The sequence below is a fragment of the Rosa rugosa genome, chromosome 2 (assembly GCF_958449725.1).
Source record: "Rosa rugosa chromosome 2, drRosRugo1.1, whole genome shotgun sequence".
NCBI lineage: Eukaryota > Viridiplantae > Streptophyta > Magnoliopsida > Rosales > Rosaceae > Rosa > Rosa rugosa.
The window spans coordinates 69744031-69769150 of NC_084821.1; the positions used below are offsets into that span (position 1 = coordinate 69744031).

General features: G+C 36.9%; 3 protein-coding genes and 2 long non-coding RNA genes across 8 annotated transcripts; 4 read left to right on the forward strand and 1 right to left on the reverse strand.

Moving 5' to 3' along the window:
* Positions 1-594: 594 nt before the first annotated feature.
* On the reverse strand, positions 595-1478 carry LOC133729762 (uncharacterized). Of its 2 annotated transcripts, XR_009856501.1 has the most exons (4): positions 1253-1478; positions 962-1152; positions 805-866; positions 595-647 (listed from the first exon to the last, which is right to left on the reverse strand). It is a non-coding gene; the product is annotated as an uncharacterized LOC133729762 (long non-coding RNA). The 2 variants fall into 2 exon arrangements; XR_009856500.1 differs by having other exon boundaries at positions 605-866.
* Positions 1479-3280: 1802 nt separating this feature from the next.
* Positions 3281-11410, forward strand: LOC133731405 (G-type lectin S-receptor-like serine/threonine-protein kinase At1g61500). The gene is made up of 7 exons (XM_062158783.1): positions 3281-4634; positions 4723-4830; positions 5059-5216; positions 5314-5524; positions 9957-10194; positions 10279-10429; positions 10978-11410. Exons 1-7 carry the CDS (start codon positions 3281-3283, stop codon positions 11278-11280), a joined length of 2523 nt encoding a protein of 840 aa, XP_062014767.1. The 3' UTR covers positions 11281-11410.
* On the forward strand, positions 5858-9346 carry LOC133729761 (uncharacterized). Of its 3 annotated transcripts, none has more exons than XR_009856498.1 (3): positions 5858-6367; positions 6490-6842; positions 8239-9346. It is a non-coding gene; the product is annotated as an uncharacterized LOC133729761 (long non-coding RNA). The 3 variants fall into 3 exon arrangements; XR_009856499.1 differs by lacking the exon at positions 5858-6367 and having other exon boundaries at positions 6375-6842; positions 8239-8779; positions 8891-9346; XR_009856497.1 differs by lacking the exon at positions 5858-6367 and having other exon boundaries at positions 6375-6842.
* Positions 11411-18122: 6712 nt separating the features above from the next.
* On the forward strand, positions 18123-22196 carry LOC133731406 (G-type lectin S-receptor-like serine/threonine-protein kinase At1g61500). The gene is made up of 5 exons (XM_062158784.1): positions 18123-18639; positions 18857-18964; positions 19096-19292; positions 19375-19585; positions 21955-22196. The coding sequence occupies exons 1-5, from the start codon at positions 18123-18125 to the stop codon at positions 22194-22196; spliced, it is 1275 nt and encodes a 424-aa protein (XP_062014768.1).
* A 55-nt stretch (positions 22197-22251) lies between these two features.
* Positions 22252-23046, forward strand: LOC133729760 (cysteine-rich receptor-like protein kinase 19). The gene is made up of 2 exons (XM_062157328.1): positions 22252-22419; positions 22509-23046. Exons 1-2 carry the CDS (start codon positions 22252-22254, stop codon positions 22809-22811), a joined length of 471 nt encoding a protein of 156 aa, XP_062013312.1. The 3' UTR covers positions 22812-23046.
* The last annotated feature ends 2074 nt before the right edge of the window (positions 23047-25120 follow it).

A 25120-nucleotide genomic window follows, 5' to 3' on the forward strand; every position in this document is an offset into this window, starting at 1 on the left:
CTGCTTGGCATACCATCTTCCCACATATAAAATAGCATATCTGAGCAAATTTCACTAAATTAGGTAGAAAAATTGGAAGGGGGGGAAAAAAGGAAAAGGAAAAAAAACCCAATATCAAACAATATCATAAGCACTATTTCACATCCTATGACACCTCATTTCAAACTTTTGAAGTAGGAAGAACAAAAGCAAGTTTTGAGACCAAAATTGACAACTCATGTGGTAAAGATACTCACTTTTTTTGTAACAAAAAACAATAGTTACTGTTGCAGATAAAACCCCAACTAAGCTTAAAAGTTTGATTATCAGAAGTACACAACGAAGGGAAAAAGGGGAAAATAGAACTTGCCATGAGACCCGGATTGAACTCTTAACTTTTGAGACCAAAGGCATTGGTGTAATAATGCTCCCTGAAAGAAACATTCATGTCGATATTTACTGAACGATTACCAAGCATAGTACAGTAACGGAAGTAAATTTAAAAGAAACATGCATGCATAACTAAGCATATACCATAGACAATAGATAAGAGAAAAAAAATTGCATATCAATTGATTACTTGAAGAAAGAAGAACACAGGAGACAGAAACAATACCTGGAACTGACATTAGTAGACATCATTTTCTCACAATGTTCAGAAATATTACCTGCAACGTACAATTGAAAGAAAACCAAGCGGTAACAAAAAAAGAAAAGAAAAAAGAAACAAAATCCCTATTGAACGAACAGTTCATGAGCAGCAATTGGTTACTATGATTATTTGAAAACGTGAAACCAAGAATCAATAAAATCACCAAACCATACCTATAACCAAAATTTTCTGATTCCTTCAAGATATATAGAAACTACCCAAGTATGTAAAGTACCTGAAAAATTCAATGACATTCCAAAACAACAGTTCAATGTAAGAGTAAGAAATCAAAATCGAAAAATATAGAAACAAAGATACGGTTAATACTACCTCCAAACTCTTTGAAGCCATTAAGCTTGATTTATTAAACCCAAATAGAATTGGTGGCGAGAGATTTGTTCGAAATCTGGAAACAATTATCAAGTCTGACCTCCACTGAATCTGCAACACTGTCGCCTGAGTTGATACCTATTTTACTCTGCCTTTTGGGTTTGACTGAGAATCCGCTCTGCACACAATACCTAACAGCCATAATCCAATTCCAATGAGTAACACAGAAAACCAAATATAACAGAAAGGATACCCAAATCAATGGAAAAAGAAAAGAAATCTGAAAATCACCGATTTTGATACTAATTTTTTCCTCTTTCTGGGTTTGATTTTGCTCTGCTCCTCTTTCCCTTTTCTCCTTTTATATGAACCGTAAATGGAGAGTGGGGTGAATAGTGATGAAGCCATCTCTACTCCGATCATGTCCCACGTCCGTCTTCAGTCTCCAATCGTGAGCCCTGGCAGTCGTTCTTCCAGGAGATCGTGCTAACCGTCGGAAATTTCTGGTTTCGTCTAATCATTCAGTATTTATTTTTTCTCAATTGTTTTTTTGTTTGTTTGTATTTTACGTTGTTAGCCTTCCTTCATATTTTTCAATTAAGTTGAACTGTTCTCATAAATGAAGGGTAGTATGGGGAGTTCACTTTTTAGTGAAGCTGTTGACACCAAAACAGACGCTTCCATTTCTAATAGTAGAGATATTCTCTCCTCCAAAAATCCATCTTCCAAATTCCAATCCCATCAAAACTGGCCCTATTTCTTTCTATCTATAATCTCTGTGCAGGACTCCCTATCGTTTCTCTGAAATTCAGTGCCTTTTACTCTCCAAAACTTCATCATCACAATCATGGCTTCCTTCAATCAAGCAAAAATGTTCCAAAACCAAAAAGCTCTCCACTGACCCATAGTCTCTTCCTTTTTTCTTTCTCACAATGGCCCTGATTATGAGAGACACAGTATTCAACTCCTTTGGTTCCAGAAGAAGCACCAAAGTCCTAATTCAAGAACCTGAACTCTTCATCATGCCGTTTACCCGGTCAAAGTCCTGCCCAACCCGTATTGAGGCTTCAATCATTGTAGAAGACTGAAAAATTGGGGAAACGTCCCATTTGGATGGAGGATCGGTAGATCTCCAAACCTGGCATGACATAAGGATACAAAAGTAGTAGAAGAGGAAATTGAAAGGGAAATTAGCCCATTTCATCTCCGTCTTGATCTCGCAGATCATTATAAAGTGGGAATGACATTGAATCAGATAATTTAGATTTGATACTTTTTCTTCTGGAAATGAAGGAAGAGAAAAAGATTAAATTATTTATTTATTTATATTTATCTATACTATTATTAAGAGAAGAGGGTTTGTTAGCCAAGATCTAGAATTTTGACAGAAAAGACCCTAGAAGATTAATAAACTTTGAGAATTAATTAAATCAGAAGGATAATTAAGACATTTACAAAATATATTTTTATTAAAAAAATAAACAAAAAAAGTATCTACAACCCACTTTTCTCTCCCCATTATCTTTTTTCTGCAATAACTACTTTTTTATTTTCTGAAGAAAAAATAATAATAATAAGTTCTACATGCAGAGCATGTGTGAAGAAATGCTAGTATAAATGAGAGTTAACATAGTTAGTGGGCTGTTAAATTAGTGATTAGGTGTCAAATTTTTATTCGTGGGACAGAATGTCAATCAGGACATGTCTATCACTCCATCTTATCATTGATTTCATTATTCCTTAAGTAATCTTTACTTTCCTTATGATCTGTTTCTTTATTTTTGTTATGTTCATGATTTCCTCGCGCGTAGGGTCATAGGATCCATGTTAACACGAAGTGGAATCTTTGGTTCTTTATTTACATCGGAAGTCAAGAAAAAGCAATCATCCAGTTCGGACTGTTATTTACAATTTCTCCTCTTGCAGGCTTGCAGCTGAATTTCTAAAGTAGAAAAATAGCTGAAATGACTGGACCGGGTGGACTTATTCAAAAGAAGGCTGGCTCGTTGGAAGATCTATCACGCGTTTGGTACTGTCTCCCGGCGGTCAAGTTACTTTGCTCCCTTTGTCTCGACGATCGACTGAAAGAAAATAGGTTATTATGATTTCATAAAAACAATAATAACCAATCCATGTGAAATTCATTTCACCGTACCGATTGGCCGGGACGAAACAGTTGTGTAGTACTATTTAGTTGCCAGCCATGTTTTCTTGTGGGCAACGTACGTGTTTGTATAATTGTATGCAAATGAGTATCAGAACCAAGAATTCGTTGTGCTGAAGTAGTATATGAGATAACTCCTTCACACCCTATATCCAATGGGTATTGAATCTGTAAGTGTTAGCTGCTTAAATCTCTCAAAGTTCTTCTTATTCTTGCTTCCACCACATTATCATTGTTCTCAAGTTTTTAACATCACTCCTTTGCGACCGTTAGCACACGGCGACACTCTTGTGTCCCCTAGCATTTTCGAATTAGGCTTCTTCAGTCCTAATGGTTCTGCTAATAAGTATGTGGGGATATGGCACAAGAATATATTTCCCCGTAAAGTAGTGTGGGTGGCCAACAGGGAAAAGCCCATTGCAGTTACAGGCTCATTGGCGAGTTTGAGAATCAGCAGCAATGGGAGTCTGGAGCTTGTAGATGGGAATCAGAACTCTGTGTGGTCAAGCAATGTTACTATACAGGTTTCATCATCTAATACTAGTTCATTTGCTGCAGTTCTTTCAGATGAAGGAAACTTTGTTGTCAAAGATGTTACTAGAGCTGGTCAATCAATATGGCAGAGCTTTGATTATCCTGGTGACACTATTCTACCAACCCAGGTGCTGGGATACAACAAAAAGTCTAAAAACGGCCTTTTCTTGACTGCTTGGAAAAGTGAGAATGATCCATCTATTGGGATATATACAGTGGAAGGTGGACGGGCAACAGATATGCCAACACAACTGATCATTTGGATTAATCGATCAACTCCCTTCTGGAGAAGTGGGCCATGGGATAAATCAAAGTTCATCGGCGTGCCAGGTATGGATGATCGATATCTTAATGGATTTAACGGAGAAGAGAATGTAGAACAGGGAATACAATATTTCTCTTATAAATTATTTGGCACTGTCGCAGCATATCTAAAAGTCTCTTCACAGGGAAATTTTAAGCTTATGTATGCACCAAATGGTAGGAACTGGTCACTCTACCTCAATTCACAAAACAGTCCATGTGATATCTATGGAGCATGTGGGCCTTTTGGGGTTTGCAAAGTTTCTGAATCTCCAATCTGCAAGTGTTTGAAAGGGTTTGTACCAAAGTCAGACCAGGAATGGAGTAGAGGAGACTGGACCGGAGGATGCGTAAGGAAAACTGAATTGTTCTGTGAGAGACCAACAAATGAGAAGTCGGTACCATTGCAAGGAAAACAAGATGATAATGATGATGGGTTCTGGAAGATCGTAGAGGCAAAAGTACCAGATTATTATGAGTATATCACATCTTTCAATGCTCAATACACGCCCAATGAATGCAAGACACAGTGCTTAAATAATTGTTCTTGCTTGGCTTATGCATATGTTAATAATATTGGGTGTTTGGTATGGTCAAAAGACCTTATTGATATACAACAATTTCCCAAGGGGGGAATTGATATTTATATTCGCCTAGCACGCAAAGAACTAGGTAAACGATAACAATGCTTGCAAAACTCTTATAAGCAATTTCTTATCCTTTCTTATGTTTGTTTTCATATTGTAAATTCATTTTGTAGGTGAAGGAAAGCCAATTAAGTTGATTGCCAGCGTTACAACTATTGGTTTAATGATTATCTTGGTTGCCATAGTGTTCGGTTTGCACAAATTGCGAGCTAACCAAAAGGGTAAGAGAATGAGATGGAGGAGATTAATTATTATGATGCATTAGCACATTTATAGGTATCTCTGAAGTACTAAACTACTAACCAAATTAGTATTACTTCCCTGCAGAACTATGTAAGAGCATACATAGTTATATACTGATTGATATCCATAACATTTGTTGTTTTATTCCGATTTGGTGTTTGACGCTGATACTTGCAAATTAACAAAACTTCTCTTCGTATGATTAGAATCGATTCCAACTTCTAGGGACACTCTTCGAGAATATATTGGAAAACATGATCCATCAGAGCTATTGATCTATGATTTTGATACCATGTTAACTGCTACAAACAATTTCAGCACTACAAACAAACTCGGGCAAGGAGGCTTTGGTCCTGTTTATAAGGTACTAAATTATTTGTTTATTTGAGGGTAATATAGCATTGTAATTGGTAGAAGAATACAAACATGAACACCATGATTAACTTGTGGACCTTGTATAGGGTACACTAGAAGATGGGAAGGAAATAGTTGTAAAAAGACTATCTAGTAGCTCAGGACAAGGCATTGAAGAGTTCAAGAATGAGATGTTGTTGATCTCCAATCTTCAACACAAAAATCTTGTAAGGATGATGGGTTGCTGCGTTAAAGAGGATGAGAAGTTACTGGTTTATGAGTTCATGCCAAACAAAAGCTTGGATACTTTTCTATTCGGTTAGTTTCACTGCCACTTTATGATGACTGCAGTTTCTTATAGTGCTATCGATCATGTTTTTTTTAACGGTCATTGTTGTCTCTGAGCTCTTTATAATATGTCGAACTTGGGGGACCTTGAAACTTGAAAGATATTGTTACTAAAACAAGATGCCAAAAGTTCAGTATAATACTAGGAATTATATTTTAGAATTAAAACTGCCTACTAAGTACTAACAAAAAGGTTCGAGTGAATCCACATGAACTAAATTGCCATGGCAGAAATTCTCCATCAATCTTTGAATGCATGTTTATCTATATATACACGGTGCATTCCTACACTAACACTACAAGAAAAGTAGTCTACCACAACATCATAATAACAACATGCTCTAAATGATCGTTGTTACTTATAGTATTCGACAAGGGGCAAAGAATGTGCGTTGTAGTAAACCATTTAACACTATATGCGTCATTTGCACGTTGTTAATTTTGTTATCAACAACCTACTTTGCGTGTTGTTATCCGCAAGTTGTCAATTAACTTATCAACAAGCAGGCGTGCACGTTGTTGAAATTTTTTTAGAATGACAACATGTAACGAACGTTGTCAAAACTTTGAGAGAAAAAAAGATAAATAGAAAATTATGAGGGGATGGAGTTGTCCGTTTTATCCTAAATTTTAGGAGAAATTTGAAATTTCATTGACCTAACTTCTACAAACTCACTAAACGCCCTCAAAGCCAAAAGCTCATCTCCCGCCACCAACCCTAGTCGACGGTGACCTTCATAATGTTCGATGGGGTCGGAGCCACCTAGTCATTTCAGACCTCAAGATACTTTTCAAGCCGTCAACTCTCTCAAGGTAATTATCAAGCAGTTCTTCATTCTCAGTTTTCAATTTCAAATTCTCTCAAGGTATCAAAATCAAAAGCTCAGATATCTCAGTTTCAACTCAAACACTCACTCACTTGCTGCATCTCTCAGATCAGCCCGCTTCTCTCTCTTTGATTCCCAAGAAGATCAGCTCGCTTTTCTCTGCGCATTATTCCCTTTAATTCCTGCAATGCTTCTCCAATTCTGATTGCAGGTACTATTTTTGACTTCTCCAATTCCATAGACTCCGACTCGCCGACAATGGTGGTTCTCCGTTCACTCCCTCACCGCCTCTCTCTTTTTCCGGCGACCTCTGTTCTCTCCGAAACCTCTCTCCGTCCGCGAAAGATCGGCGTCCGATTCAAGCATTTCCTTCCTTGAGTATCGTCGGATCTTGTATCTCACTCGCAGCGATTCGTGCATAGCTCGACCTCCATGGCCATCAGAGGCGTCGATTTCAAGTGGTCAGTACCTTTCTTCTTGCTCCGCTTAGTTAACTGTGCCAGGTTTCTGATTTCGAATTGTGGTTTCTGGTTTTTTTTTTTTGCTTCGAAGTGTGTATCCTTTATTAGGGTTTCGATTTCAATCTCTGCAATTCGTTTTTCGTTTCGGATTATCTGTTTGTGTGGTTTTCTTTAATATGATTTCTGATAGAGTAATTGTTGCGATTAATTGGAAGCGGGTACCATACTTGTACATATCCGTTGCATATCCGTTGCGATTAATTGGATCGTGTTAGGTTAATATGTGGTTGCTTTGGATAATTATGCTTTGAATTTCATCTGTGGTGATTATTATCATTAATTTTTACTGGTATCTTCATGTTGATTACACTACAGTGTTTGTTTTTCGCTTGTTGATGTTTGCTGATAATGGGCTGGCAGCTGGAATGGATTTGCAAGTCCATTTCCAGTTCTAATCTTTATGTTAAGTATGAGTTTGTAGAGATGTCAGATTGCTCTCAGTGAAATGAAACTAACAAAATGGAATCAGACTAAATGCAGTTCTTGGTTTTGTACAAAGAATATTAATGCAAGGAATTGTTATTACATTGGCATGTTAATTGTGTTGAACTGAATTGGAACTATAGACTAGAAAGTAAGGCCGCAATGTTCTTCTACCAGTTGTTTTCTCGAAGATTTGATTACTAATCAGTTTAAAATTAAGGTGGTATTTCTGGCGAATTGATGGTATCATAATCACGAACCCTAACTCAATTTGAGCCAAGTCTGATGATGGCATTGGAATTTGAGGAATGGGGCTATGTTTTTCTTTGTTGGGAGTCACTGTCATTCTATGTGGTTTATTTGGTTCCTGGGAAATTTAGAAGAGTTGAAGGAAAGGAGCATAAAGTTTGTTCCTTTTTCGGGTTTTGGTAACTGGGTTTTAACTTTCTTGTTTCTTGGGTTCAATTTTGTTGGGTGATTATTCGGTAAGTAAAAGTAGTTGGGAGACATGGATTAGCCAAGCTGTTTGAGCTAGAATTGGATGGAAATAAGTAATGTTCTATTTTTAGATTTGGATTAGCCATTGGCAGCATATGCTTGACACATATCATGTCAGCCAAATGTTGTTAAACTCTTTCTGCATTCATCGTTTTCTTCGAGTTGCCTTGGGTTGGCAACAAAGCAAGACTCTTTTGATGGGTTGGTAGGAAGCTGAAACTTGCCAGCAGAATGCGTGCTTCAGTATTGACTAATAAACATTTTTGTTTGGTGTTGTCATAATATGTATCCAAAAGAACCCTGTCTATACTTTCTGCATTTGTTTCTTCATTTTTTTCTGCAGAAGATGAAAAGGAACTCTTTGTAATTTAATTTATCAACGCTTGAGGATTGACATGTGTGTGCTATTACGCAGATTGTTGCTGTGGCAAATTTGACGCCAGCTGATGATTCAGTGGACGAGCTTGATAGTTACATGTATCAAACTGTAAATCTCCTTCCTCTTGTCTATATTTCACCTTATTTGAATGTTTCTTCTTTCAAAAGCAAAGAGTTAAGTTATGTATGTATGTATGTATGTTAAAACTTAATAGTCATTAACAGATCATACACAAAACTAGGAGATTTTGAGAAATGAGAAGCTACCATTGTTTCCGCAGATTGGAAGCATGCATTTTCCTTACTCTGGCATTTTCCTTACTCTGGAAATGCCAAATAATACACAAAACTAGTTCTGCAAATTGTTTAGTTTCGAAAATATATGAGGTAAATTGGAAATGCCATGTGTGAGTTTGATTGGGGGAAGGCCTTTAGTTTGATTTAACACATTTAGGCTACATGTAATCAGAATACATGTGAATGCATACAGAACAAAAGCTTTTGGATTGATTATGCATACAGAACAAAAGCTTTTGGATTGATTTGTACAACTCTAGAAGATGTCTGAGCATGGTGAGGTGAGTAAATTAATACCAGCAACTCTGTAAGGGTATTTGGTTATCATGTTTTTGTATTCATTGTTACAACTCTATATGATTCTGTATTCATTTAATCTTCTTTTATTCAAGTTCGTGGGCTTGGGTTTGGTGCTACACCATCTCGAGTCAATGCTACTATTCAAGGGAGTGCAAAGGTTAAAGAACTTGAAGCTACTGTATTAAGTCTCCAAGTACAAAAGTTCATTGTGTGCCTCTTGGACGAGATTGTTGGAAGGTTTGGGTTGATGTGGTGTTTGATGAGTATCAGAATATGGAAGTGTATAGAGCAACCATGGATGCCAAACAACTTGGTGAAGTTGTAGGAAGCACTCTTGCATGGCCCAAAAGCTCCATTAAAATGCTCCCTTAGTAGTTGAAGTAGCAGGTACATTTTGCTTTACTAGAGAATTTATGTAGGTCAGGAAGTACCATGCATGTTTTGTGAATGCTGATGAACAAAGAATCCAGTACTTTGTCATGCTTGTTTTGTAAAGCACATATGTATAAGAGAATGTGGCACTCCTAATGAAATGTATATTTTTCATACATGGTTAGTGTGTACTAATATTGGCATGTGAATGTGTTTAAGTAATGGTGAATGTTTATAGAGGTACAGGAAAGCATAGCCCAGCAAATTGGGTGCAATAATATGTACTGAAATTTTATAACAACGTATCCAGTAATATGACAACATACCATGTATGCTGTCGAAAACTAAAGACAACATGCTGAGAGTGTTGTTAAAACTTACAACATGCGCTTGAAACGTTGTCGAAAATTTATGACAACGTGCATGGCTCATTGTTGAATGATTACAACAACATGCTTCGCCTCTTTTCGACAACGTGCAAAGCGCGATGTTAAGGACTCGTGGACTTTTAATGACTCTGGCATCTACAACATGCGCCAAACGTTGTCAAAAGTGATTGACAACGTGAATTGCATGTTGTTAAACATGTTTTTTCTTGTAGTGTAATCTTCATTTCCTGACAATTAAAGGCTAGATTAGAATTTTAGTTTCAATCAGAGAACAAAGGCTGGAAGTCTTTTGATGAAGATTCTTTTCATCATGTTCATTACTGAATCACTGAATGCATTGGAAATATGAATAACATTGGTGATCACATTCTAATGGGTGTATGAATTATTTCATTAGATCCAATGAGGAGAGGAGAGCTTGATTGGGATATACGCGTTAATATTATTCAGGGTATTGGTAGAGGACTTCTTTATCTCCATCATGATTCCTATATGAAGGTAATACATAGAGATCTGAAAGTCAGCAACATTCTCCTAGATGAAAAAATGAACCCAAAAATTTCAGATTTTGGATTGGCACGAATAGTTGAAGGAACATATTGTCTAGAAAATACTCAAAAGGTTGTGGGAACACGGTAAGAATAAGTTATTTCCGTTGCATGGTAATTTTCTTTAAGCTAGAAACTAGTTCCATACTAATTAATGAGTTTTTTACACAGTGGCTATATGTCTCCAAAGTATGCCATGGGTGGGATATTTTCTGAAAAATCTGATGTCTACAGTTTCGGAATTTTGGTATTGGAGATTATTAGCAGCAAGAAGAATAACAGCTTCTTTTTATATGACCAGCAAATAGGCTTTCTAGCCCATGTAAGTTCAATGTAAAATAGTGAGTTTTATTTATTTATTTTTTTGAAAGAAGAATGCAGTAGCCAATATATTGATCAAAAGCCAGAATGACTCTTACATACCCTTCCGTTGCCATCTAGACAGACAAGAAGATGTGTTAGTACACACAGTGGTACATAGAACTAGGTCACTCATTTGACATTGAATACATCGTAGACATAGCGGGATCCCCCTTTGGTACTACGCTGGAGGCCCTAGAATAACTAAATAAAATAGAAGGATCCGACCCTCCCAACCTAACTCTGGAATAGTGAATCTAGTCGCCTAGAGACCTCAATTGGTGTATAACTAGAGACACTGAGACTTAAGTCAACAAGACCAAGATCCAATACTAAACTAGATAGGAAAAAATCCAGTAGATTGCCCCAGAAAGGCCTAAAAAGAGACTAGATTGCCACTAGTGAGTTTTATTAGATGTCAAGCTATGTCATATATCTTAGCCCATAAATATGGAACTGAATACAGCAGTCTTAACAATTCTTGACAACAAATCTGGATTCTTTTTTCAGGCATGGAACTTGTGGTATCAAGGCAAGGGATTGGAATTGGTAGATGATGTATTAGATGATTCATATTCCTCATCAGAAGTATTGAAATGTGTGCACATTGGGCTTCTTTGTGTACAAGATAATGCTGCGGATAGGCCAACCATGAAGGATATAGCTTTAATGCTAAGCAGTGAGAAAGATGGTCCACAACCTAAGAGGCCTGTGTTCACTATGCAAAATTCATTTCCTCGTCCTCAACCGCAGTATGAACATACTAGTTCCTCCACGAATGAAGGTACTATTACAGTGATTGAAGGACGATAAGTGACAGCAAATTGTTGCATCAAAAATCCAATGACTTTTGGTCATTCTGAAGGTTTTCCTTTAACTGTTTTTCTCTAGTGAGAGTATATGGAGGTTCCCATAAGTAGATACTGGCCAGGACCTTGGATTGAATACTTTACACCGGTATTGACATTGTTTCTCAGTGATATCTAAATTGTTCTTCTTATTTGATATTGCACTAAATCCTCTAGAACTCAATGATCCAGGCAATGTTTGGTTGTTAAAATTGTTTCTTCTCCTCCATATACAGCTACGTACCTAGATCAACAAGTTTTTTTTCTCGTTAATGTTTAGGTCACCTGTAATACTGTATATGTAGTGTGACCTCAAACATAGATGTTGTTTTGTTTTTTGTTTTTTGTTTTTTTTTTTTTTGATGACACAGACATAGATGTTGTTGAGTATGTGGCTTTACTCCAGGGTGACTTAAGTCTAAATTGAGCACAGTCATTTTTCATTTTTAATAGTCGCGGGTCTTGCTTTAGCACCATTTCACATTTGCAACTGTAGAGAGCGGTTTGCGACCCTCCAATTTTCCAGTGAAACTGGGGTCGTGATAGATAGCAAAAAGATGCACCCATTTCTAGGCTAATTCAGTCTCTTATGGATGCTATCTATTTTCACATATACTCCTTCGTAGATGTCTTATTTATCTTGTTATTTGGTTCAGGGTTTTCTCGCAGGAGTTGCAATATTTGATCTAATAATTATAGGCTTAATAGTTAATTTGCTACCCTTAGTTTTATCATAGTGTCAATTTGCTATCCTATGTTTTATTTCTATCAATTTGCAATCCTAGGTTTTCATAATTAACCAATTTGATATCCTAAGTTTTATTTCAGCCAATTTCCTACCATAGGCTTTCAAAATTAGTATAGGGCCCGTGATCATCAGCCCCAAAATAGGCCAATTTTAGCCCACTTACACAACAAACAAAAAACTGTTCCCACTAACCCAAACACGAATTGAAAAGACCATTTTACCCAGTGAAAGCTCCAAAATTACATAATATGGCAACCCACTATACAAATTAGGCGGTACGGTTTCTCCAATTTTTCAGTTTCAAAAACAACCGTCTCATACTCTTCCTCTCGCTTTCGCTCTCAATTCAGAGACTCGAGGTCTACGAATCTCGCCCTCGATACTCAGTTTCTCGACCACCGCTACTCACTCGACCAACGCCGGCGGTGATTTAACGTTCTACGCTATCGGGATTATAGAAAGTGAGTCAAAATCTCTTTTCCGTTTCAGATTCTTTAGTTTTCTGTGAAAATGAACTTGTTCGTAGCCTAGGTTTCGTTAATCGAGTGGGTAAATGAAAGAATAGGCTTTGCATGTTTCAAAATCTGTTAAATCTAGGGTTTCAGTTTAAAATCTATTACAAATTGAATGTTTTATATTGACTGGGAAACAAAAAACTGCAAAATAAGAAAATGGACATGTATTGTGAGCTTATTGCAGGTTAACAAACCCTTACTGCTCCAATAGGGGTCTATTGCCCCAATAAAAGCTTCTGTTGTGGGGAAGTAGATGTCTATTGGCCCTCAATCCCCTCAATTGACATGTCTATTGGCCCACAATAGACATGTATATTTGTCCCAATAGACATGTATTGGCCCCTCATAGAAGCTTCTATTGTGGGGAAGTAGATGTCTATTAGGGGCCAATACATGTCTATCGAGACAATATACATGTCTATTCGGCCAATATACATGTATTGGCCCCCAATAGAAGCTTCTATTGTGGGAAAGTAGATGTCTATTGGGGGCCAATACATGTCTATTCAGACAATAGAAACTTCTGTTCTGGGCAGTAGATGTCTATTGTGGACCAATATATGACTATTGCCCACAACATAATCATCTATTGGGAGTCAATAGATGTTTATTGGCCCCCAATAAATGTTTACTGGAGTTCAATAGTTGATCTGTTGATGTGCAATAATTAATTTTTCTTTTTTAATTTGTTTATGAACAGAATGGCAAGAACCAAGCGACCACAAGTCAGCTCCAGCTCTGAAGAAGATATGGAAGAAACACAACAGAAAACACTTCAAAAAAGCATGACAGAATTAAAGAATAAGAAGAAATCTCGAAGAGAAGAAGAAACTTCTAGTGAAGACAAAGAAACAGAAGAACAGGCGGAAACAGAGGAAGAAGTAGAAAAAGAAACAGATGAAGTCGAACAAGAAGAAGAAGAAGAAGAAGATGACAGAGAAACGACACAAAGTCTTTATGTGCAGACAAGAAGTCAAAGGAGTAAAAAAAGACAAGAGTCTGATTACGACAAGGATGAACAAACAACGAAAAAGAAGATTAAAAAGGAAAAGTCAAAGACAAAAGAGAAAAAGCCAAAGAAAGGGGGAAGGAAGAAGAAAGAAGATACAAAAGAAAAGGCAAATATCGAGTGTAGGCAACAGAAATGCACGCTAAGTGCTTTCTGGAGATTGATTGACACCATACAGAGACAAAATTCCAAAAGAGGCTTGGGATATTTCGAGTACTACTGTATTTTGGGGGATGATCCGACCATTCTTCGAGAAGAAGCTCACCGAAACTCAGCTCCACAAACATGAGGCCGACTTGGAGATTATACTGAAGTACTTTGCCGTTAAAAAAAACAAGTTTGTGTTTGGGGAGACAGAAATGTAAATAACATTGGAAGACATAAATGAATTGTTTGACCTGCCAACCATTGGTATTGAATGGGATCTAAGCAAGAAGGTGTTCAAGGAGGAACGGAAGGCATCTTCGATATTTGATGTCAATATGAGAAAAGAAACAGTAATCAAACCTGAACTGGAAGAGGCACTCAGCACGGAGCTCGACAAGAAGAAGAAGGCTAATCCCAAGATAATCGCGGCACTGCTTATCATGTACCTCTTCAATGCATTCCTCTTCAGCAGGACATCTACAACCTTAACATGGGACCTCATCAACGCTTGTGAAGACCTAGACAACATAAAAAGCTTCAATTGGGCAAAGATGGTACTAGATTTTCTGATGGATGGGCTTCAGATGTACCGAAAAGATCATCAGACAACTCTTTTTGGCTGCCTCCCTCTCATGTATGTAAGTACAATACAAAATTTTCTGGTGTATTAGGGGGCAATAGACATCTATTGGCCCCCAATACAGGGTTTAAAATGTCTCTATTGGGAGGCAATAGATGTCTATTGCCCCCCCCCCCCCATACAGGATAATTAGGTGTCTGTTATTCATTTACTAACAAAAATAGTTTTTTTTAACAGTACTGGTTCTTGGAGAAGACAAAGATCAGAAACTGGATTCAAGGAATGGAGAATGAAAAACCAAGATTTGTGAGGTGGTCAATAAAGGAGATGTCAACCTGCAGAAGGTCCACCAGAATCCAGACTGGCCAGAGGAATTAATAAAAGAAGGCCCATGGTTAGAACATAACTTCATCAAGTTGTTGGATATGGAAGAGGAGTAGGAAACACCAAGTTTCGCCAACTGGGTAAGTTAGCAGGTACATTGGAACTTTACAAATGATCTATTGCGGGGCAGTAGACCTGTATTGGCTCACCAATACAGGGTTTATAATGTCTCTATTGGGGGGCAATAGACATCTATTGCCCCTCAATACAGGGTTTGTAAAGTGTCTACTGGCCCCCAATAGACCTCTATTGGCCCCAATATTGGTATTTTTTTTTTTTTGACTTTTTTGTTGTTTTATTGGTTGCAGGTTCCGCAAGCAAGTCAACAAGAGAAAGAAGAGAAAACATAAGGGTTACTGGGAACATGAGAGTTCTCCTAAAGGAGATGAATACAGTGATTGAAAATGAAGATGACAAAAAGAAAATGGAGGAGAAAATGAAGACTATCTTACAAGCGAATGAAAACTTGGCAAACCATATTAAGGTGCTATGGGAAAAGATTATGGTTGCCGATGACAAGATTTTGTCTATGGAGAAGAAAGTGACAGAAGTGATGCAAGAAAACAGAGCGTACAAAAACCACATCAGAGCTTTGAACATATTGTTGGCGAAGGCAACTGGGAGGAAACCTGATCAGGAAAGTAGTGATCAGAGAGCTAATCAACTTCAGATGGTGCTGGCGTCAATGGAGCAAGAAGATGGAACGGGATATTCAACCCACTTCACGTCCGCCTAATACTTGAAGGAAAACAACATCCTGTTGCTTCCTTCTAGGCTACAGACAGTAATTCTCGATCTATCCACCGGTCCATTCTTCGGAACCCAGAGACCCTTAAGAGTACTAATGAGGGCCTCTGTCCGGTAGGGCTTACAGGTCAACAACTCTCCCACCATGAAGAAACGTTGTGAACGATTTCCAGCCGGCTTCTCCGGCAAAACCACCTCCACCACACTCGGATATGAAATTGCCAGCTTCCGGACAAAACCACCAACAACCTCCTCCATGGTGAGCAAACTTCGGGCCGGTTAACCAACTCCACCCCTCTACGATGAAAGGAGGGCACCAGGACATGCGAACCACGTCCGATCTGTCACACATACACCACCTATCACACCACCGCCGGTGCTTCGGAACCCTAACTCTCACACGTTAGACTTGATATATATATATATATATATATATATATATATATACTAGAACAAAACACACCCGATGGGTGTGGATAATTATTAATTAAATAGATATGGAAAAGCTTTTTTCAAAATAAGTGGGGAGTTATTGCAAATAGTGGGAAGTTTTGTCTTAGATGAAATGCACATAGTGGGTAAGTAGGAAGTTATCTGCAGATAAGTAAATTATTGTTTTCTTATTTTTTTCAATTTTGATTTTGTTATTTACCTTCTTATCCCTTAGTTATTAAATATAATTTCAAATTAATATATGATGTAAGGATCCATATGTAATTTCATATGCATTTTGGCTAACAAAGCCTCTTCTCTTAATAATAGTATATATATATATATATATATATATATATATATATATATATATGTTGTGATTTCATAATAAATTCTAATCTTTCAGCCATTTATTCATCTCAGTTGAAGGTGATCATTCACTCGCTTCAAGTTTGCCCGAGATCTACTAGAGAATATAATATGGGTTGATCTATTGTGGTCTATAAGCCGATTTCGTCTTCTTCTACTCCGATTTGAGTTGCTTGATCTGCTGGGTAGTTTGAATTATTGCTTGTTCGATTATAGCAAGTTTGGGACGAGGGCGGGACTGATGGTGGAGGAGAGGAAATGGCCGCTCGGTCTAGATGAGACAAGTTTTGATTGGACTCTTCAAGTATTATACAGAGTATACATAATTTAAAATACTCCTTGTATTTTACCTGGCTAAATACCTAAATTAATACCAAATAAATAGAAAAATAAATTGTTAATAAATAAAACAAAATAAATTGTTAATAAATAAAAAATTGTTAATAAAGAAAACAAAATAAATTTCGTCCAAAAAAAAAAGAAAACAAAATAAATTAAAAGTTGATAATAGATGGACCCCACAACAAAATAAACCGTATCTTTTGACTACTGGAACCTGCAAGTATTTTTCATTCCGAGGCTGCACCGTATCTAATGAGTTTTAAATATGGTTATCCATATCCTCTAAAGCAAAAGATACAGAATAAAATATGTATCCTATGAGGCTTATTTTAGTAGTGTGAATTGTTTCTTCTGCAGAATTCTGAACATTGCTAAATTTCAATCTTTCACATCAAGTTCTAATGTATTCCAGCTATTTTTGATGATGATGATGATGATGGGTGTTATGATGATTCTTTAATGTTGATATTGCTTGGTTTTAGTTGAGAGGTTGGCGGAAGAAAAGTCATGGGAGATATTTACTGGATTTCATTTACTGTCTCTGAATTTCTTGTTGCTGAATTTACCTCTCATGCAGGATGAAAATATCACACACTGCTTTGCTTCCTTCACTTAAAAGTTCAATTCTATTACTCAATATTAATTGTGTCCATGGTTGAAAACAATGTTACAGCAGCTCACTAAGTTTGCATGTTACTGAAAACAATGTTACAGCAGCTCACTAAGTTTGAAGGAAACTCTCCACTTAATGCTTATTAAGGTTTATTGTCAACTTCAATGTTACGTACGTCAAATTTGTCAAATGATATCCTAGAAGGATCTTAGATAATGTCAAATTTGTCTGCCATGACTTTTGAAGCATTGGCATTGAATTTTTTGTATTATCTGGTCTACGCTTAGTTCTGTGAAACAAAAAATATTTGACATTGTTCTTCTGCAAAACATATTAGGGTAGGGATGCAACTGGGTGGTGTTACTTTGTTTTTCTTATTCATCTTCAGTTTGCTTCCTTCACAGTATGGCGCTGAAGTATATAACATAACTCCTTCACACCCATTAGTAGAAGGACAAACTCTAGTCTCTCCTGGCCTAATATTTGAACTGGGCTTCTTCAGTCCTAATAGTTCTGCCAATAAGTATGTGGGCTTATGGCACAAAAGTATATATCCCCGTAAATATGTGTGGGTGGCTAACAGAGATAATCCTCTTACGGCTACAGACACCTTGGTTAGTTTGAGAATTGGCAGCAGCGGGAGTCTGGAGCTCGTAGATGGGAAACAGATTTCTGTCTGGTCCGCCAATATATCCAATTTTTCATCTGCAGTTCTCTTGGATAATGGAAACTTTGTTGTCAAAGATGATATGGGAGTTGATATGTGGGAGAGTTTCAATAATCCTAGTGACTCACTTTTGCCAAGCATGGTGGGAAAACAGATTTTCTTGACATCTTGGAAAAGTGATAATGATCCATCAACGGGGATATTCAAGGTCGGATTGTCAGCAGAGTTGCCATCACAATCGTTCATTTGGATTAATGGATCTATTCCCTACGTACTGGAGAAGTGGGCCTTGGGATCAATCAAAGTATATTGGTGTGATACCGGGAACAAGGTATAACTCTTACAGTTTTAACAAAATTCCAGGTGACAAAGTTCTTACATATATGGACATATCTTCAGAAGGAGTACTGAGGCAAATGTTTTCAGAAAGTGGGAAGAACTGGTATCTTGACTGGGAGTCATGGAAAAACCCATGCGATAATTATGGCGCCTGTGGACCTTTTGGGGTTTGCAAAGCTTCTGACTCTCCAATCTGCAAGTGTTTGAAAGGGTTTATACCCAAGTCAAATGAAGAATGGAGCAAAAGAAACTGGACTGGAGGTTGTGTGAGACGAACAAATTTGTCTTGTGAGACTAACACAAATGATTCAGTCTCATCAAAAGGAAAAGATGGGGTTTTGAAGTTGGAAAGATTGAAAGTACCCGATTTTCATGAATATCTGAATTCTGTGTCTTTAGACAAGCTCGAGGACTGCAAGATACAGTGCCTGGGTAATTGTTCTAGCCTAGCTTATGCATATGTTGATACCATAGGGTGTTTGGTCTGGTCCAAAGACCTTATTGATATGCAGAAGTTTCCATCTCTTGGAGAAGATCTTTACGTCCGCCTAGCACCCTCAGAACTAGTTAAATGACAATAGCTCTTGCACAACTCTTATACCACTAATTTTTGTTTGTATTGTAAGTTGATTTTGTTTTTTCTTTTCAGATGAAGAAAAGCCAATAAAGTTAATTGCCAGCCTTACAGCTATTCGATTTATGAGTATTTTAATTGCAATAGTCTTCAGTTTGCACAGGTGGCGTGCCAACCAAAGGCGTAAGAGAACTAGATGACGGGGTCAATTAATTCATCTCATTATAAGAATTTGATATTGATCGTCTGTTATCCAAATGTTGCCTCCTGTTTTGTTCCAACTCAGTGATTGATAGTTTTATTTGCAAAATCAGGAAATGTCAAATCAACAACACGGCGTTTGGAATCAACTAGTTTTATTAAGATTTATAAAGACGGTTTTCGAGAATATATAGGACAACATGATTCCTCGGAGCTAAAGATATATGATTTTGATAGCATATCGATCGCCATGGACAACTTCAGCATAACAAACAAACTCGGTCAAGGCGGCTTTGGCCCAGTTTATAAGGTATTTTCTTTGCTAGGAAAAGCATATATAGCATGTTTGAAGGTTCAAGATCTATAATGACTAATTTGTGGACATCGTGTAGGGGATGCTACTGGAAGGGAAGGAAATAGCAGTAAAAATACTATCTAGTAGCTCAAGACAAGGAGTTGAAGAGTTCAAGAATGAGATGTTGTTGATCTCCAGTCTTCAACACAAAAACCTTGTTAGGATGATGGGTTGCTGTGTTAAAGAGAATGAGAAGTTACTGATCTACGAGTTTATGTCAAACAAAAGCTTGGATACTTTTCTATATGGTTAGTTTCACTAGTTTTTTTATTTTAGCTGTTGTACTTTATTCATCTTTACCTATATTCCTTTTAATATAAATATATGCTTGAAAAGTTCTATCAAGCAAAAAATTAATTATCATAGAGTTTGACTGAGGAAGACAGTACGTCAACCCGGCCTGCAAGTTTATTGGTCACCACTATCAAATATTTTTTGTATATGTTCAATACAGATATGTATTATGTACTTACTCTATTTTTTAACACTTAAAAGGGTAGAAATCTAGTTATACTAGAAGTCTAGTGATCGTCAATGTTTCTTTGTGACTTGGTTCATAAACTCTCGCAAGCGTACGAATCGTTGTCAAGTAAGGGAAGTATTTGAACCTTGATTATCGTACCTCGGGGATTAGGCGTTGGACCTAACCGAGGTAATTGGCAGTAGAGTAACTCAAAAGCATACAATGAAAAATGAAAATAAAATAAAGTAAAATAATATTCACAAGGCACCAAGCCTCGGCAATGCTCGGCTTAGCTCACACTAAGCCTAATCAAAGCCACTAACTTGTAGCCCAAATGAGTTATCCACAATGGAAGGTAGAATTTTGTTTGGGAGTTTTGAATAGAGAATTAACTAAATTAAATGCAAACTAAAATAAAAACAAACAACTAATTATCAAGCAAGAAATTAAATTTGGATTTTCAAATTAATGGGAACATGGGAGTGTCGGGTGATTCACACTAACTATCTTGTAAACATCGATGCCAATTTCACAAATGCATGCATTTCCTATATGTGTTAAGTCCCGTATTTAGTACCGGTCAAGGCTACTAAACTAATTATCCTTTCGGTGTATCGATTATGCCGGTTAGGGCCACAATCAACTCTCTAACTTAGGCATTACGCCGGTTAAGGCCGCAATATCTAAAATTAGAGGCCTAGAGTGCAAGATAATAGAGACCCAAGCAAGCTTAGCTACAATTAAGCTAGCTAATGGTTACCACACTTAAATCCTAGATGCAACAAGACCAATAAGTTGTCAATTTATCAATCTATTCATCACAATTGCCCACAACATAATTTCAAAGGGTGACAAAGCCTAGAAACATGCTTCTAATGACCAATAAATTCGGATTTAAAGCATACACAATGAAAATTGCATTTATTAAAATTAAAGCATCAATATTTATACAAGATGAGTTAGGGCTTCACAACCCTAACTCCCAAAATTAAACTACTCACAACCCATTAGCAAATACATCATCAAATACATAAGAAATTAAGAGAAATGATAGAGGAGAGAGGAACACAAGGTAGATTCACAATTTGCTATAGGCAAACATAAACCCAACTTGATATTAAGCCCCTACTCTTTACCAAAAATAAAATCTCTTAGTGTTGATGAGCAATTGATTGTGTGGGTAGTAAAAGCCCTTTGATTTTCTTTGGAAAATGGTGGAGAATGATAAATTGGGTGAGGTGATGGGTGAGAGAAAATGGGAAGGAATGAAATGGGGTGGTGTTGGTGTGTGTTTCGGCTGTAGAGAAGAAGAAAGAGAAAATGGATCTGGGATTGGGTTGTGCGGCGCTGTCCAAGGGTTCTCTCCAAGGAGAGAGATTTATCTCCCCCTGCTGCTGGTGTCGAGAGAGAATAAAAGGAATCCCAATGGGACAATGGGTGCGTGCCGTCTTCTCGGTGAATGGCTGTGGAGGGGATGAAATCTGCTGTCCCCAAAAACCATGTGCCAAGCCTGTCTCCATATTCTGATTGGTCCATTAAGATTAGAAAATGAAAGAAAGATTAAGATAATGATTTTTTTAATCATTCTAAGCCAATCAAAGCATGGGGATAGTGTTGGGAGAGGGTTTTTGGGACAGCAGATTTCATCCCGGCTGTGGAGAAGGGAAAAGAGGATTAGGTGCTACGTGGCAGTGGCTTATGGGATAACTGGAAAGGCCTAGGACTAACATCACGTGCAAACATGCTTAATTAACCATTTGGTTAATTAAGCTGCTGAGTCTTCCTTTTGCTTTCCACGAGCCCACATTAATTAATTAAACAATTTGTTTAATTAAAATGTTTCCTTCTTTTTTTTTCCTTCTTTTCTATGTTGGCGTTGACTAAAGTTGACTGCATCCATAATTTTGTCATTTTCTCGTAAACTTCATTTTGCTCCAATTTCGCACAACTTCTTCCGAAATCCGCAATTCCGCTTATTTTCTACAGAGTAAATAAAAATGGATTAATTACATATTAATTGACATGAGGATTTACTTATTTATAGTGTTTTAGATATAATTACACGCATATAAATGAGTATAATCACTTTGCTATGCGCATGGGCAATATGAATAACTTTACTACACTAACTGGGTTCATTGAATATTTGATTAGATTCGACGAAGAGAGCAATGCTTGATTGGGCTTCACGCTTTAATATTATCCAGGGTGTTGCTAGAGGGCTTCTTTATCTTCATCATGATTCCTATGTGAAGGTGATACATAGAGATTTAAAAGTTAGTAACATTCTCTTAGATGAGAAAATGAATCCAAAAATCTCAGATTTTGGATTGGCACGCATAGTTGAAGAAACACAGAGTCTAGAAAATACTCAGAAGGTTGTTGGAACACGGTGAGAATAAGTTCTTTAAGCCAGAAACCAAAAGAAGTAATTTTGTCAGATACGTACTAATGTGTTTGCTGTGCAGTGGCTATATGTCTCCGGAGTATGCCATGGGTGGGATATTTTCTGAAAAATTTGATGTCTACAGCTTTGGGGTCATGGTATTAGAGATTATAAGCAGCAAGAAGAATACCAGCTTCTATTTTTATGACCAACAGCTAGGCTTCCTTGCCTATGTAATTTTATACTAAATCCTAATGTCATTGTTGTCTACAACTTTGTAGTCTTGACAAATCCTAACAACAATTAATGGGATTATTTTCAGGCATGGAAGTTGTGGAATGAAGGCAGGGCGTTGGAGTTAGTAGATGAAGTATTGGGTGATTCATATTCCTCATCCGAAGTAATGAGATGTGTGCATGTTGGGCTTCTTTGTGTACAGGACAATGCTGCGGATAGACCAGCCATGACCGATGTAGCTTCAATTCTAAGCAGCGAGAAAGATGGTCCACATCCGAAGAGGCCTATATTCACTATCCAAAACTCAGTTTATCATCCTGGACCATACTATGAAAATACAAATTCCTCAAAAAATGAAGCTAGCATTACAATAATTGAAGGACGGTAAGCAACAGCAAATTGGTACATCGCAATGCAATGCCTTTTAGTGATTCTCAAGGGGTTCTTGTACATATTAAAGGCTTTCTAGTTGGTAGTATATGAAGGTCTTTTTCGTTTAGAAGATGCTCCAAAAGTCTATATTGATGCTTTTACAAATTTTATGCACAAAATATTAAGTATGCACTTGGTGATACCATTTTTCTGTAGTCTAATACTTTTTATTTTATTTTGTGTTGTTTTAATTTTTTTATCCTTTGATGGAACTCGAATAGATGGTCTCCAAAATGGGAATTCATTGTCTTACACTTTCATTGAAAGAATTCCTCTAAATTGATTCATCTAAATCTCTATTATTAGATATTTGAAATGGTAGCGTTTGGTTTGGTGTCAAAGATTTCACCAAAATTCAAAACTCTCAAAAATACACATAGAGGGAAAATATCTTACCTTCCAGTGTTTTTGCAAAATTTATTTGATATCGTCAATTATTCACAGAGAAGATTATGGAATATGGATGTTATGTAAAGGTGTAAAATTTTAAAAACAGTTTTTAGTCAAGAAATGACCTAATAGAGGCAGCGTGACCTATTTGAAAAAAATGCATTGAGGTGAAACTTTCCAAGGCAGATTTGAGTGAGGCGAAATCTCTTCAAGGGAAATCTGCGTGAGGAGAAATTCTCTGAAGACAAATCTAGGTGAGACGTAATTTCCTAAATGTGAATATGTGTGAAGAGAAAACCTCTGAAGGTAAATATGGGTGATGAGTAATCCCCTTAAGGTGAATCTAAGTGAGGAGAAATCCCATTAAGGAGAATCTAAGTGAGGAGTAATCCCTCGAAGGAAATCCGGATAAGGAGTAATCCCCTCAAAGAGAATCCGAATGAGGAGAAATCATGATGGAGCAATTTCAACAAAAGATAACAAACCTGATGGAGCCATGTTTTAAAAGATAACTTACTCACTTCATCTTTCTCTATTATATGGATCATGTCACCCAAGATGAAAACCACGGAGTTTAAACAGTTGGTCACGTTGCTAAAGAGAAAATTGTTTATGGGAGGAGGACTAGAGGTGCAACTGATGATCAAAGTACCATGTCTGTTGTTGCTTAAGTTGCTTTAATGCCTCATTTGGTTCGCAAAATGGAAAGCTTGGGAATAGAAACTTGATCGTTTCATGTGTTTGGCACGCCCAATGAAAGGAACAACAAAATAGGGGGGAAATGGATCCTCCCACACCCTATGTGATTCACTTTCCCTTCTACTTTTCCTTTATTAATTGCATATTAATTGCCTATTTTAAATATTATTTTAAAGACTATTACCAATTTATCCAAGAAAATTTTGAATCTCGAAGTGTTTATGTTTTTATATTAAGGATGCTATTGGAAATTTGATGTTGCTTACTTTCCTATTCATGCACAAACCAAACATTGGAAAGAAAAGTATAATGCATATTCAGATTACTTTCCTGACATTCCTAAACATTGGAAGGGAAACTAGTGGGAAATTTAGATTCCCATGTTCATGGAAAAGGCCACGGAACCAATTTCCTTTCCGCAAATCAAACGAGACCTAAGTTTTTACTATATAAATTTTGGTACAAAGCACAGCTGGACCTCAAATCACCTAAGATGAAGGCAACAATCAATGTGGCTATGACACTTATGGATATAATCAATGTGGAGAAGTAAATGACCAGTTATCCAGTTGGATTGATTCTTATTATCTTCTTAGATGGGAAATAGTCGACACTTTGAAAGAGATTTATTACTATCATGTTCATCACTACAATTCGTATTATATGGGTCATATGTTTTAGTCTGATTATTGTAATTTTGTAGACTAGCGAGCGATTTTTAAATCACTTAGAGTAATTTTTTGGATATAGATGAAATTGACATACATATCTATTTATATATAAATCCAATAAATTAACTCTTTAAAAAAATAAATCCTCGATATCAATTTTTTTTTTTTTTTTAAGTTCTGATAGATATGTAAAAACTGATATTTTAATATTTGATCATGACCAATCGAGAGGTTCTTAGGCAGGGCAGACATGTTACGTGGCGGTACTCCCAACCAATAATTGCTTATGCAGGGGATGTTGTGGATATTTTATTTTAATTAAACATGGATAGTTTCAGAATATAATAAAAAAATAGAGAAATATAATTAGCTGGGCGTACCACGTCGCAGGTACGTTTGCCCCCGCGCTCCTACCTAAGAATTTCTCTTCACCAAAATATACATTGTTGAGTTATTTAACTTTTTGAGACACAAGCGCACCATATATCGATGCAACATTAGGCAG